We start from the raw sequence: 15,064 nt of genomic DNA, 5'->3' as shown, positions 1-15,064 counted from the left end.
TACAATATTAGTTTTTGTTTTGTGGGGGATTTTCAGGGTTGTGTTTGTCTATTGGGTTTGTTTTGTTTTTTTCAAGAAACACATGGATCTAAGAGTGGCTGAATAAAATCTCATATTACCTGTACAACTACATCAACAAGTAGTGCAGATCAATAGAAGAAAATTTCTGAAGTGGGGTACTTGCCATTAAGGACCAACGTCCACCATGTGTGCATTTCCATGATCTCTACTTCGAAGGAGACCAGATTACAACCACAAGTGACCAGGACACATGAACTGCTCTCCTAGAGCACAACTTCCACTTTAGTTTCATTCAAAAGATTCAGTTCAAGTGCTCCAAGACCATGTCACGATGTCAGCCAAAGCACAGCAGGTGAGGATGACAGATTTGCTTCACAAGAACACTCTCAACTTAAAATATTAACACAGATGCATCGTAATTTCATACTTATTTGGACAATATGAGCATATCATTGAAACTGGTCTTCTCACAGTTTGCTCATTTTACTTAAATCATTTTACAGCTGAAATCAAAGAGTTTCAAGTTATGAATGACAAGTGTGAGAAAGAACAAAATAAGCTAAGTGTCTCAAGTATCCCCAAAAACTAATGTAAGAGAAGGTTTATTTGGTTGTGAGGGGTTTTTTGATGCTTGTTCAGAGATGGAAAGGCAGGGAAGGTCCTGTTCTACAGAGTCCACATTTTCAAAGAGGATTGTATAATAAGCTTCCATCCCCCTTACTTAAGCAAAAGCTTTGGTTCTGATAAAGGTCTAACACAGTTCAGGAGTGAGATATACTCTTGCTCTTGGAAGTCTGACTGACACAGACTTAGTAAAGGGTGGATGAGGTCCAGTCATTTAAGACAAGCTGCACCTTGAATCATTATGTGATAGCACAAGTTAACAGACCTCAATGCACCAGAACCCATGTAAGTAACTTTCTCATAAGAAAATAGTGCTACCCCTAAAATTCTTCCATTTGTCTCACTCACTGTAGATATCTAAAAAAACAATCCCCAACCCCATGCCCAAATAACTTGCCTCTAGTTTTTTAGTCTAAGGAGTGGGTTATTCACCCCATGTCAAGGTCAGTGTAAAAGAAGAGGTGGTAGGGCAATATCCAACTTAAATATCCATTCAGATGTAGGGATAACACAGACTGGAATGAAGGGTTCACCATGCCTCAGTTAAAGAAATAAGTATTCTCCAAAAAGAGTGCTAACTTGCAAAATAATCAGCTACAGAAGGCAGCAACTTCCCCCTCCTTATGCTACAGGAACCCAGGACAGAAGCCTTGTGTTTATCATCTGCTTTTCTATTTGTACAGAAGAAAGTGGTTTTAGAAAAAGTTAAGCTACATACTACAGATTGAATTATTCCCCCCAAGGTTCCTTCAAAGAACAGCTAGCCTCCTTTACTCATTCAACAGTGACCTTGTTCACAGTCAGACTACATGCTAGTAAGAACTACACTTCATCTTCACTATACATTATTGCCCAATTCTTTCTGAGTAAAAAACTTTATATTTTGTGCCACTGACCCAAAATACTTTAATACTCTTACAGCAAAAAAGCAAAGCCCAAGATATAGACATTCAAACAACTGCACCAGTATAGCCTCTGATGAAGCAGAATAGAGAGATGCTGCCTACCATGACACTATAACCTTTGTTCATTAGACGAGTATCTTAACAAAATTAAATGAGACTTATCCATACAGGCTTCAATCACTCAGATGGAAGACTCTCAACTCCTTAAAGGACATGGCAATAATTATAGTCAGCACCCACAGAAAAGTTTCAAGGATCTTCTTTGTTCTGCACTGCCGAGGCAACCACTTACACAACAAATACAACCTAGCCCACTCACTCACTAGTACAAGTATATTAATGATGACAAAACTAATTCTTGAATTACTCATAAGATGCACAGGATTAACATGCAGTGGAAGGGAACAGAAAGGTGCCAGTTATTCAGTCGTCTCTAATACAGACATGGATTTTCCCAGATTCACAGTCTCCTTGTTTACCCCTCCACATATTTTTGTTATCAGGGAGGGAAGAAAGAGAAGGAATTTGTTACTACCTGTGATTTGTGGATTACAACTCCATTGCACTTTTTCCTCATAGATCTACTACTGCTATTCTAACTGAACAGGCATGATAGTGAGTTATCTATGTTTTCACCCCATGCAATAACAGTACAGATAGCATTTCAAGGGCAAAAAGACTTTACGCAAGTTTCAGTGCTTGGATTGTAGGGTGGAAAACTTCATTCTCTAAATCACAACAATTTTGCTTTTATACATTAAAACACACTCATAGATAATAGTCGTACCTTCCTCCTACTGCGTCGTCTTGTGGCTGGGCCCCAGCAGTGTTCCTCTGTGAACGTCGCAGTGACCCCCCTGGATTGTTATTAGGCCGGTTGGACATTGGCACCTCTCTCCTGAAGGGACATACCCTTTCTAGACACTATCATTCACTGAAAGACAAGAGAGACACAGTCATAAGACACGTGACATGAAGGCTCGCAGCCATGCCTCAAGAGGCAAATTTAAAATATTATTGTTTAAGCAAAAACTTAAGACAAAAACCTGACAATTTTTAGTTAAAGGGCACATGGACCAAGTTTCTTCTCAAGAGCATTTAGATCCTTAAAACAGAGCAGCCAGTTTTCAGTACACATAGCACAGAGAAGACCTGTTGGACCAGATGACCTTCAAAGGTTCCTTCCAACCCAATCTCTTCTATGATGCCATGCATGTTTTCTGGCAGGCTTCTATGATAACTTTAAGGAGACAAGACACATGCAATTTAGGAGAACCTGTATTTATTGACCTTAAGGAAGAACATACTAACTAGCAAAACTCAATGCTTGATAGAAAGCAACAGTATTTCATTATTTTAACTCTCAGTTTAGGAGATGACAAAGCCAGTTTCAGGAGTAATCAGCAGTATCCACAAGATCACAGAAGTAACTTAACTAGTGTGGTTTTAAAACAGCTTCTTCCTCTAATCAGATTTTTGCAACTTCTATTTGTGTAATGAAAGATACATAGTAATTCAGGAAAAGAGACCTAGCTATATAAACAAGCTTAATTAGTAGAAAAAGGTATTTGAGACAGAAGAATTAATGAGCATACACAATTATTAAAAAAATATTATGGCTTTGTATTACTACTTTTGGAATGGCTTTGTGACTGCTAGAGGTCTACAGATACTCTTTGATAGTTATTTATGGAAGACTACCATAAAACCCAGCTGCAGCCATCAGAAAGAGAGGCATTTCAAGATCAAGCCTCACTTAGCTCCTCTGGAAAGAGAGGTAACTTTTGTTATTGTGCGCTAAGTTGGTATTTCTATACATAGGGCACAGTAACAGTAAAACTAGATTTGCTGTTTATAGTCCTGCTTCCAATTGCGTGGAATCTGGTTTAAAAAAAAATAATAAAAACACACCACCACCACACAACAACAACACACAACACATGCACACACTATGGTATTTGCAGGTGAAAAAAGCCACAAGTAGAAAAATAACCAAAGTTTAAGAACACAATAGTCTATATGCTGATTCAGTATCTATTAAATCTATAGCGCAGTAAGCAAAAAACCTTCTAGGAAAAAGTTGCAGATAACTAAGGTTCGGTTCAAATTCAAGTGCCCCCAATAAACAAAATAACTCTCTCAAGACCTGGAATTGTCAGTAAAGCCAGGCAATACTTCACTGTAACTGTCTACTCTGAAAGACCCTACAGAAGTAAACAAAAGGGGCAGGGGGGGAATTACTGTAGGCCACAGGAAACCAGGCACATAAATTGTTATAACATAAACCATTACCTCAAATACCTAACACATGCCAAAACGAACATGCATGCAATCAAGAATCCTGCACAGCACAAGAAGTTAGTGATCAGGATCCTACCAGCTCAGATTTAGTCTCCCAGTTAGCATGCCAAAAATATGTTAAATAAGCTCCAGAAATTAAAAATAATACAAATTAAGCAGAAGAATTGCACCCCATCCTAAACCCCACATCACAGGAATCGAAAGCATCTTTTGAAAGTTCTTCTGTTCTTTCCACTAAGAGGTCCAACACAGCATCAGACAGCAAAAGCAGAATGATAATTAACAAATCTTTGTCTTTACCTTACGCTTATGAACTTGAAAGAATATAAGTAGAGCAACCAATACACAATCTCACAAAAAACAGTTGTTTAATAAACCTCATGGCTAGAAGCCTTGACTGGGAAGTTGAGAAAGCTGTTAACCCTACTCCTCAGAAGCTGAGCTTTCCCTCTTCATGATTATTTCTCTTACCCTTACTCCTTAATCACAGCAAATACTCCCACTAACAGAAAGGTTTAAAGCTTTTAAGTAATAAATGACACTTTCAGTCTACAACTTCTTCTATTTTAGAGCACAAAAGAATTGACAATGGAACAGAAGAAGCCTGCTATAGATGGTATTTATTCCAGCTTGCTGGTGCAGCCAGAAGCCAGATCAGTCAGTCTGAGGAAAGCATAAGCAGTAGTGTTCTGTGCAGTGCCCACTGCAGGTGCAGGCCCAGGAACATTAATCAGGCTGAACGTGGCTCCAGCGCTATCTAAGCTAGCTGAAGTCAATCACAGGCATTGTCAAATGCCACCATGCATTCTCTCTTTATTTCTTTGTATTCATACATCAAATGAAAAAAATAAAAATCTCTTCATAAACATCAGCATGGAAGCAGAGTTTGTGCATTTTCTGAAAGGTGGAAGTAGTGTTCTCTCCTGTAGAAAGGTCAACAGAAGTTGGAATTGGGGCATGACACCAAACTATCAGTCATACTATGAAATGGTTGCCATAGATCTATTGTATAACCCCATAGTGACTATAAGAAGGATGTGCATTCCAGCAGGTTTTATTCTGTAAGGAGCAGTGCGCACTCTAGAGCTCTGTTAGGTCAGCCACATGCCTCCCCCACCTAGGGCCATGACATGCGCCTCTCCATGAAAACATCACACAGGCAATCCTGGTGCTGTTGGGGGAAACTGAAGTTGATCTGTCTGGGTCAGCCAGACACTTTAAGTAGTCTGTGCTTCAGAGTTATGCAGCAGTGTGTTGTCATACACATGATATTTTCAGCTGTGTAGAAGAATGAAGTGGCAGCTGTTTTACCCTGGAAGGCATCTGTCAAATCAAGACGATGTCCAGAGTTAACTTCTATATTGAAACTTCTCAACCTTGTGTTTCTTACTGTGCAGCATGTTACCATATGACTCCCAGTTTGCTTTTAAATATAATGCTGCTTCATGCTCCGGCTATGAACTTTAACAACAAAACATGAACTGAAGTCTCATTGCAAGCCACACAATACCATGTGCCCAGTTAGTCCAATAGGAAAGACCTTTTTAGTGGGTCACAACTGTCTTTCACATGCTAAAAGGACAAGAGCCCTGAGCTTCCTAAAACAGAACTGTTCTCATTCAGACTTGTCCGTTCACCTGTAAGCCTCACTCCCAGCACCTGGTTTATTGTTCCCCCTCTCTGGTTCCCTAAATTCAAAGGAGATGCACAGCCCAGTAGATGAGCTTGATGTGCCAGTGCAGTCCTGTCACATTGTAAGACCATTTCCTCAACTACATTGAACATTCTCTCCACACCCACAATAAGAAAAGCTACAATTGTACATCAGACTTCGATGCTCCAGTTGACAGGCTTTGCAATTTGAGAATTTAAGTTCTCTTCTAGCATAAAGTTTTCTGTTAACAAGCCATTTTAATGTTTCACAACCCCATATTCCTAGCTGTAATTATGCCAAAGCACTGGCCCATAGATGCTCTCCTCATAAGCAGACTCTTAAGATTGAAGATGAATACTAAAAAAACAGCATTTCAAACAAACCGACAACACATCTTCTGAAGACATCTAACAGCACTGGCATATAATTGTTGTCTTGAATAATATTCTTGAGTTTCAGTAAACACTGTTCGATTAGGATTTGTTAGTATACAGGAAAGCAACTAGAACTGATTTCTGCAGACCTAACATACCTCTTACAAACACTGTAGCTAATGTATAGCAAACATATTACTTGGAGAGGTTCCAGAGGAACACAAGATACAAAAAACACCTGTTGACTTGCAGTAAAGCTTTTACCTTTCTTCTGACAGAAAAGCCAACAGGAAATGACTGACACTTTTCCATATCTTTGAAGCAAACAGAGGAAACAGACAACTACAGAACAAGCCTGCATTGGCTTTCACTTAACACCCAAATGCACTCCTGAAGGACACAGAACTGTGATGTAGGCTACAGAAAAGAACAGAGAATGAGTAAACTGAAGCACTCCAGCAGGCTCAAGAGCCACTAATAGGATACAAGGCAAACCAGTAACAACCCCTGTTAAAAATGGAATTGAACACTTTCACAAGAAAAGGGCTTCCTTAATCTACTTGCATAAGCTCTGAAACTTGTTTGGTTTTGATCAGGGCTTTTTTGGTGGTTTGTTTTTTGGGGCAGTTAATGTTCTTTGCAAGAGCCTTGGTAGTACAGTAAGTGCTCTTGCAATCCAGTTTCCTGAATATTTAAGGATATGCCTAACAACTCTGCTATAACACTCCATTATAATGTCTGTTATCTGCTTGGAGTTAAGTACACTGGTCAGCATACTTTCTCTTTTGTACCTTGGCCCAAAAACCAGCACTGCGACAAGCCAGCTTCTCAAAATTGCAAAGGCTTGGTGCCCTGAAGTCAGTATTAGGCAAAATGGGGGAAGAAGCAAGAGACAGAAGAATGTTTATATGCCTTGTAAATTCAGAACATTTTCTTCCAGTAAGTTGAACGTCTTGCCAGCCAGAACCCAGAGTGCAGTGTACTTATTGTAAAATATTAAGTTTAAAGACTTCAGATTTGTATTTCTTCATTGCAATGCAGGTAACATTAATTTACTTGATAGTTGTGACAAATCTAGTCAGTTAAATACACAAGCATACAACACATTTAAGAGTTGATAAATTTCAACTAAACTGCAGAACCTACTGTATATGGTTCAGTAACTACCGATTTGGTTTGGACCTACATTACTTCATTTTAAACTGATCTCATAGCTGCACGTCATTTTTGCTCACTGCTCACAAGGTTATCCTCATTTACCCGCAAACATACACACCTATTTTCTTGCCTTGCAAGCAAGCACTTGCAAGCTCTCCATTACTTCTACTACTTCACCAGCTGACTCAGAAATTCATTATTAAGATGACTTTTTAGTTCAGTTAGTTGCTTTTAAATGAGTCTTGTGCGGCTGATTTTGATACAGTAGTTTTTACTATACTCTCTAAACTCAATCGTTATCCACTCTGCCCAGTTCCCCAGTTCCACTACAGTCCCCACCTCCAAACATAAATTCCATGTCAAAGCTCCATGCAGGCAGAAGCTTGTATTTTCAGTTCAGCAGCCTCTCATTCCTTCTGCTTGTAGAAATAGCTCATGGAATAATTCAGGGAGTGGGTACAACAATTACTCAAGTTTTACTAGAAAACTTTTCTGTAAGATCTCCCAAACTCTCATAATCCCTCCCCCTTCTTCTCAACAGCAAATTTCGATACACAAACAAGGGAAAAATATATTGTCCGATGAGCTGCAAGATGCTGCAAGGCAGACAGATTTCAGCTGTGTTCATGCAAATCCTGGGTTATTCAGCTGCATGAAAGCATTAGCCTTAAGGAATGACAAGCTTTTCTTCTTCCAACATAGCGCAAGTTACCACTTCTTATCTGCTTCCATCTCTACCTTCTCCCCATTAATGGCCATAAGTTGTCAACATGATGTAAAGATGCTACAGTACACTGAGGCTTACCTGCTGCACTGCATCTAATGATGTAAAAATCACATGGTGACTTATCAGATTAACTTCTTTTTATACAGAAACCATACAAGATTTCACCAAATCATATATCAAGCTGGACTGTATTCTTCTTGTATTCTCTCCCTCCAAGGCTAAAGAAAAAAAATTTTAAAAAGCTACAGACAGAGAAATACATGCTAACTAGAGCAAATTAGGTACATACAGAAGTCTTCAGGACAAACAAGATTTTACAGCCTCCTAGTATTGTAACATTACATCACTGCTGGGAAGACAGAAAAGCAGGTATCAAGGAAGTTTCTTCTTAAAACAAGCACGTTAGGTGGTAAAGAAACATATTTCTACACCTCCTTCACCACAGAATTTCTACAAACTTAAACAGCTGCATCACTTTTGTCAGTTCTCTTAGAAGACATTAATAATTGATGGGAGTTTAACAGAGTTTAACAGCATACAGAAGCAAACTCTTCAGATCTGATGCCTTTTTGATGCAGGGTTTCAACTGGAATATAAGAGTTAAGTTAGAATCGTTATAATAGCCTTGGTTGGAAAGGAGCTCTCAAAATCATCTGGTCCAACCTCCTGTTGAACATAAGTCCTTAGATTACGTTAGAGCACTCTCATTCTGCTGAGACATGACAAATTAAAACCATGACAACAAAACATATTCTGAGTTCTGAGCAATAGCAAAAAAGCAAATGAATCATGAGAGATACTCTGAAGAAAGGGGAAAAAATATGCCAAATTAAATATGACATCAAAACATCACGCCAGGCATAAAGGCATGCAGAGAAGACAGTAACAGACTATCAGAAAAAAATATTTTTAGCAGAAGCATTTGATAAAAAGGTCATGCAGTAGGTGTCAGCTCAAGTAACCTGATATGTAGATGTAAATGTAGAAGTGTAGATGTACAGGTGTGCATCCCCCCCAAGGACAACCTCTCCAAGAAGAAAAGAAACCACTCTGGCCCTGTTCCTCATCGCAATCACACATAGCTCAGAAAGCATTCCCTCCCCTTCGCTTCCTCAAAAACACAATCCAGTAACCTGGACTAAGATGAAGAAATAAGCAAAATGGGCATGTAAGCTACAAACAAAGGATTCCAGTCACTGAAGACATTATAGAATTAGGACTAGCTCACATGTCCAGTTTTACACTAGGTAACTTTAGACAATACATAAGCCGTTAACCAGAGACAGATTTTTTTCCAACCTGCTGACAAAAAAAAAAAGCTTCAGCACACTCTTCGATTCATTTACAATGGAATAGTTCTTTTTAATTCAGCTACTCCAATTAGAGTAGAAGCATTTCTTAACCATTCAGAATTACCTGATATATTAAGAGGTATGAATACCACAGGAAACTTCTCAAACACCAGTAGACCATAAATACAAACAAGCTAAGGATTCCACAGGAGAAAAATAAAAAAAATATATTCAGTAAAGGAACAGGAGTTACCCCTGTTCCACTGACTTTACAACAGAAAGTCATAAGAAGATGATGGCAACCTTTGTGCCTTGCTCCATTAGGAAAACATCAGCTTTCCCTTACACAGTCTTTCAAAGGCTCAGACATTGCCCAGCCTTCTAGCTGAGACAGTGGCCATGCAGAAAGCCACCTTCCCTGAATCAGTAAAACAAGTTGCTAGGAACTTGAAAGGATGTAACCACCAGATTAACACACTCCAGACTGCATCTATGTGTATATGTCTATAAAGATCTATAGACAAAGATTAGGAAGATAAAGTCTTGGCATGGAAGAGAAAGGGAGAAGGGCTAAAAATATCTTCACTTGTGATCTCATGGTTCAGAATTAGGGAAAACTACGTTGCTAATTGGCAGTTACAATACTCATTGCCTCCAATTGAAGATTTACAAGTTCCCACGGGAGATAAAAACACTGAAAATTCAGAACTCTGAAAAAATGCACAACACTGCTCACTAGAAGGTGGCCCAGGTTGTTAGGACTGTGTGATCCAAGAGGTTATAGACGCCATAACCCCAACCCAGTAAGGTAGCACCCTTACCTACTGACTTCTCTTTGGGGAAAGAACTGGAAGAAATCTGTGCAAAAGATACCACAAGATATCATGTAGTCTGGGGTCAAGTATTGTTTAAGGCAAAATCTAAATATACACAATCATATGTTCCAGTATTGATAAGAACAGTTTTGTGAAAGTGGGAAAACATTCTGAGTTGCAGAAGCCAAACAGCCTCCCCTGCTTCAAGCAGGTCAGCTGAAGTTGAATTCTGAGACTGCAGAGACCTTTTGCTGGGCCTGGTGCAGAAAAGCACAGTGTTTTCAATGACCTGAGAAAAAGCTTAAACCTTGTTCCATAAAGACTGACACCAAGCACCCACCATTGGTTTAGAAAGAAAACAGTGGATTGGCCTATGCACCACAGCCAGAACCTTAGTGAGTCCTTCTGGGCTGTGGAAAGTCAAACAGAAATAGCAAAAGAGGCACTACTCAAAACTATAGAGAAAACTATAGAGAAGTACAGGTTATCACTGGCAGGTGGCTTTATAATGAGTCAACAGTGAAACTGACTGCCCAAGAATTTTAACAGCTCAAGAACCAAGGGACACCTATGCATGGAGGGGAGGGCCACAAATTAGCCAAAAAAAAAAAAAAGAGTACCTGCAGAAGTTAGACAGCAGAACATTCAGGTTCATTTGGACAGTCTAAAGGAACTGAAAAAAATGCTGCTTGTGTTCTATTCTGTACATGGTTGTACAGGATAGAAATATGACCTCAGGTGTCTCTGGTCTGTTTACATAACTAGTGTCTCCAGCTCATGGCACAGAAGAATCCACAGTGCCATTTCATTACTGAGGAAAGAATCACTATTTTAGTACACTGAGAAATCAGAGCAGGACTAAAGCTTAATTAAATTCCTGAAAGCTGGTTAAGGGAGCTAGTTGATGTTAAAATTCTAAAAGCCTTTATCTCCTGTACTCCTTACCTCTGGAAGACCAGAAGCTGCAGTCTGAAGAGAAAAAGGAGCTGCATGGAACAAATATAATGCTGTCTTGAGGCATCCCTCTTCAGTTCTGCCACCTCACTGCTTAGTTTCTCTTATGTTCATCAAGGACAGAAACATTACAAGTTGTGCTCACTTTTCTTTGGACTGCATTTTGGTTCACAGAAGTACACAAGTGTCATTCAGATATTAGATCTTAATTTTTAAAAAGTTCAGAAAAATAGAAAGCATTTCATTTCAGCATTCTGTATCTTTGGAAATTAAACGTGTTGTCAACAGCAACTATTCCTCTCATTTTTTGATGAATCAGCAACAAAGTTTATAATAAAAACAATCTCTTAGTACATCTATTTACAAGGATAGATAACTTAATTCAAAGAATCTGTCCTTGTAAAAGAATTCAAATAATTAAGTTGTTCTTCTCCAAATAAACCAAGTTGGTTACCTTTCAATGTCACCATTTGTAACACATTCAAACTGGTTCAAAATAAGTTTTCCATCCAAGCTAGTAGGTAGGTGGTCAAGTTAAGACCAAGCTAACAGACGTGGCAAACTTGGGGCAGGGGGCATTTATTGCCAGTAAAGAGGAAAAAGTCAGTTGAGTGACTATGGCAAATTTCAAGTTAGAAGCTTGATTTCAGCATTGTCATGCAAGTGACCTGTGAAGGACTACAGTGGGTCCATGGATTCCCTGATGGAGGGCATGGGAACAGAAATTAGCCTTGAAGATACTAAGGCCTGCCCGTGAGAAAGATGGGAGTAAAGGAGTATCCGGAGATATTAAGGTGTACCCGTGACAGAGAAGGGAGTAACAGAGTAACATTGATGATAGGAAAATTAGCCAATGAGATGTTACTGCTGTAATTTGTAACCAGTAGTGAAGAGACATGAATTGGTCAAACTGTATAAAAACACACTTGTAGCAATAAATGGTATCTACTACTTTCATCCTGGAAGAACTTGGTCTATGCCGTTTGTCTGTCTCAACCACGACAGTGACCCAGGAAGTACTCAAAAGGTTATCACCTACTCCAAGTCTGTCCTGCCCAGCAGCCTTTAAGCTGCACAGCTCAACTTCAACATTATTACAGGACCTACTGCTACACCACCAAGCCTTGTCCCTATTCTAACTCCACAGACCAGATGGAGTCTTATTTGCAGTTTGCCATTCACCTGCATCTGGCACACACAACCCTTAAATAAACTCAAGTGCAACAGCACGACAAGACAAATACTGATACGGTACATACCCATGTCCTACCTGCAGAGCCTGTTAGACAACACATGCCATAAGTTTCAGCACAGCAGGTTGCCCTAGCCTTGCCAAGCTCCTAAGCAACTTTCGCTAAGCTGTCTTACAGAGAGACCTAGAGAGCTCAGTGGCTAGTAAAACACGGTTTGGCAACCCAAAATCTAAATTAACATAACAATCTCTGCAGTCTCTTAGACAGCTCACTGGGGAGGTGCAAACAAAATAAACTTTAATTAGACACTAGAATGAAGAAATTCAGAGACTAAATCTTACACGAGTTACTGCTGGAAGAAGAAATGCAAAAAGCAGTTGTCATGTACATGCAGGGAAAGGGGAGTGGTGACAGGGGATTACTAGAGGTGTACTCACCTGTTATCTACTTAACTAGAATGGCTATCAAGTTTTTGCATCTTCAAAATATCATTTGGAAAAGTTTTAGACAAATTAGGAGGATCTCAGGAGTTTTCCTTTTGTTTTTCTAATAACTGATATTTAGCAATGACTCAAGCAGAGATCTGTTGAGGCTTCCTTTGCTAGACTGTCTCAAGAAAGTTATGCTGTCCTTCTGAGCAGACTTCTACCCAAATGCTACACAAAAAAGGTCACAGGCCTAATACATAGCAAGATCCCTACGTCACATGATACAATCTGGGAAATGGTTTAATTGCAGTTGATGAGGAAGAAATCCAATTAAAACAGGTTAAGTTTCCGGCTTCCTCAGCACTGGATCTGCATAAGGATCTTCAGCTATCACAGGGATACTGCAACAACAAAGAGATTAAAACGCATCAGATTCCTAAACCTTAAGGTAGTGCTCAAACCAACGGCATCTTGGAATTACGTACCACAGATGCATCTTCTCAACCAAAGAAAAACAATTTAAACATTGACATTATATCTTGATAATGATGTAATTAAGACTGAGCTCCAATACACATACCAAATTAGTGACATAGGCACAATTAAAGACATTTACCTTGTATGAAATCATGAGCCAAACTACCTGCCAAATATCTGTATAGAGAAACAGAAGAGAAGTTCTGTGTAAAGCTGAACAAAAGCAAGTGACAACCAAAGAAACACAGTTACACAGTAGGAATTAAGCTGTCTTTAAGCAGATCCTATCACTGATAGTATCAGGACTTCACAGTGCTCAGAGCTGTTCTTTCATGGTAGCTCCACAGAAGAACATACAGTATTAGCTTTCACAACTGCATTTTAGGACGGTTCCAACCTTTAGAATCATGGAAGTTGTCAGAAGCCAGAGTACCATGGCACACTTAATTGATCAGACTGTCTACTCCACACATGCACATGTTTTCAGTACTCAAGTAAAACAAGGAATGAGAAATTGTACATGGGGTCACAGAGCTTGGGAACAACAAATGAGTGTCCCAAGAACCTGAATAGTGTTAAAATGCTGAACTTGAGCAAATCTAAATATTAGAGCTCTTTCAAATGCCTTTTAGGAGGATGCCTGACTTAATTTTAAGCTAGACAAGAACTCACCATCACAAACTTAAATACAGACAAAAATGACTACCAATTCCTCTCTTCTTTGCCATATGTGCAAGTAACACCAGCTCTTTATCCTACTTTGCCTCACCAATGACTCTTACCTTCTCTTTCTCATGCTACCCACAAACTTCCCTTGCATAAGCAACAACTATAACCATGTCCATATTTTATAGTTCAGTAGATTAATAAGTTGACAGTGTTTTTCCTCAGGTTCATAGCATGGCCAGGTCTGTCAAAGCCTGAATTCCTTGCTGATAGCCAGTCGCTTCAGAGCTGGAAGAAATGCTACTTAATCCTGGCAAGGAGATATTTCAGTAGATGCTGCCTAAAACCGTTCAATGCTTTTTGTTACCTGTCAGCTAAACTACTGCTCTGTGATGCACTGAAAGGATTCACAGACCATCAGTAACAAAGAACACCTATCAGAACAACACAAAGTTTCTCCACAGCTCCAAGATACTTAAAATAAGCAGAGCTGTGGGCTTTCTATAGCTTGATCTTAGGACCAACATTATTATTTAATAACTAGATATTACAGTAGTTGATTTGATATGCATTTGATCTTGTAATTTGCTCTGTGACCCTATCAGAATACTCAGGAGCTGCCTCCTATACAAGTGATTTTTTTATTCTACACTAAAGCTTAATTATGCCTTACGAGCAAACCTACAACCTATCACCCTCAAACACCATGTTGATTCTGGTCTTGCCTAGGACTGGAAGAGAATAAGGTGGGCAAAAGAAGAAACAAACACAGCATTTGTTCGAAGTACTTTGTGCGTACAAAGATGGAATACTCTGGAGCAAAGCTATGCATCCCTCTTGCCATGTTCCCGAAATACATTTTTACAACCATGAAAAAAATCCTATACTGTTAAGATGAAACTGGCCTGGAAGCAAACTTCACTTAACAGCTCCTATGCAAGATGTCTTGTCTTTTTGTTCTGTTTTTCCTTCCCACAAAATACTCATATAGCTTCAGAACTATTCCACATTATTGTCTTTACTATTTATTTTAAGCTATTTAATAAAATGCACTAGTAAGGGAGACAAGACAAACAAAAGTATATTTGACCAGAGAGGGCAGCTTCATCTCCATGCAAGACAGAACTCTCTTTACAACACTTGAGCAAAACACACACAGAGAATGGAGTAGCTTCAGGGAAAGATTTAAAGAATATGAAATAGCCAGGCTTGTGAAGGAAAAGGGAAAATACCTGTAGGCCCAGAAGTGAGTACAGTTTCATCCCTCCCCTTCACACAGTATCTTATCACATCAAATGCAAAATATAGGTATTTCATAGAGTGTGCAGCCTATCTTAATCTGTTTTGCTAATCAAAGGTACTCAGCTAGGAGCATGCATCTCCCCATCCCACATATAATTAATGAGCAACTAAGCATTCTAGTAATCACAGTATCTTTACTACCTCTACTTCCCCACTTGGAGTTTTTGAAATAA

General features: G+C 39.1%; 1 protein-coding gene across 8 annotated transcripts in view; it reads right to left on the bottom strand.

Moving 5' to 3' along the window:
- The window catches only part of TRIP12 (thyroid hormone receptor interactor 12), a 76,621-nt gene that overhangs the window by 48,366 nt on the left and 13,191 nt on the right, over positions 1–15,064 (bottom strand). For all 8 annotated transcript variants that reach the window (XM_082054919.1, XM_082054923.1, XM_082054924.1 and 5 more), the window contains exon 2: positions 2,338–2,484. In XM_082054919.1, the coding sequence (XP_081911045.1) occupies positions 2,338–2,435 (98 nt within the window). In that variant the 5' untranslated portion in view covers positions 2,436–2,484. The remainder of the gene's footprint in view (positions 1–2,337; positions 2,485–15,064) is intronic.

Source organism: Streptopelia decaocto (assembly GCF_964273445.1).
Source record: "Streptopelia decaocto genome assembly, chromosome: 6".
Taxonomy (NCBI): Eukaryota; Metazoa; Chordata; class Aves; order Columbiformes; family Columbidae; genus Streptopelia; species Streptopelia decaocto.
Note: the sequence above shows the minus strand (reverse complement) of the source record. Positions and strands in the feature narration are given on the sequence as shown.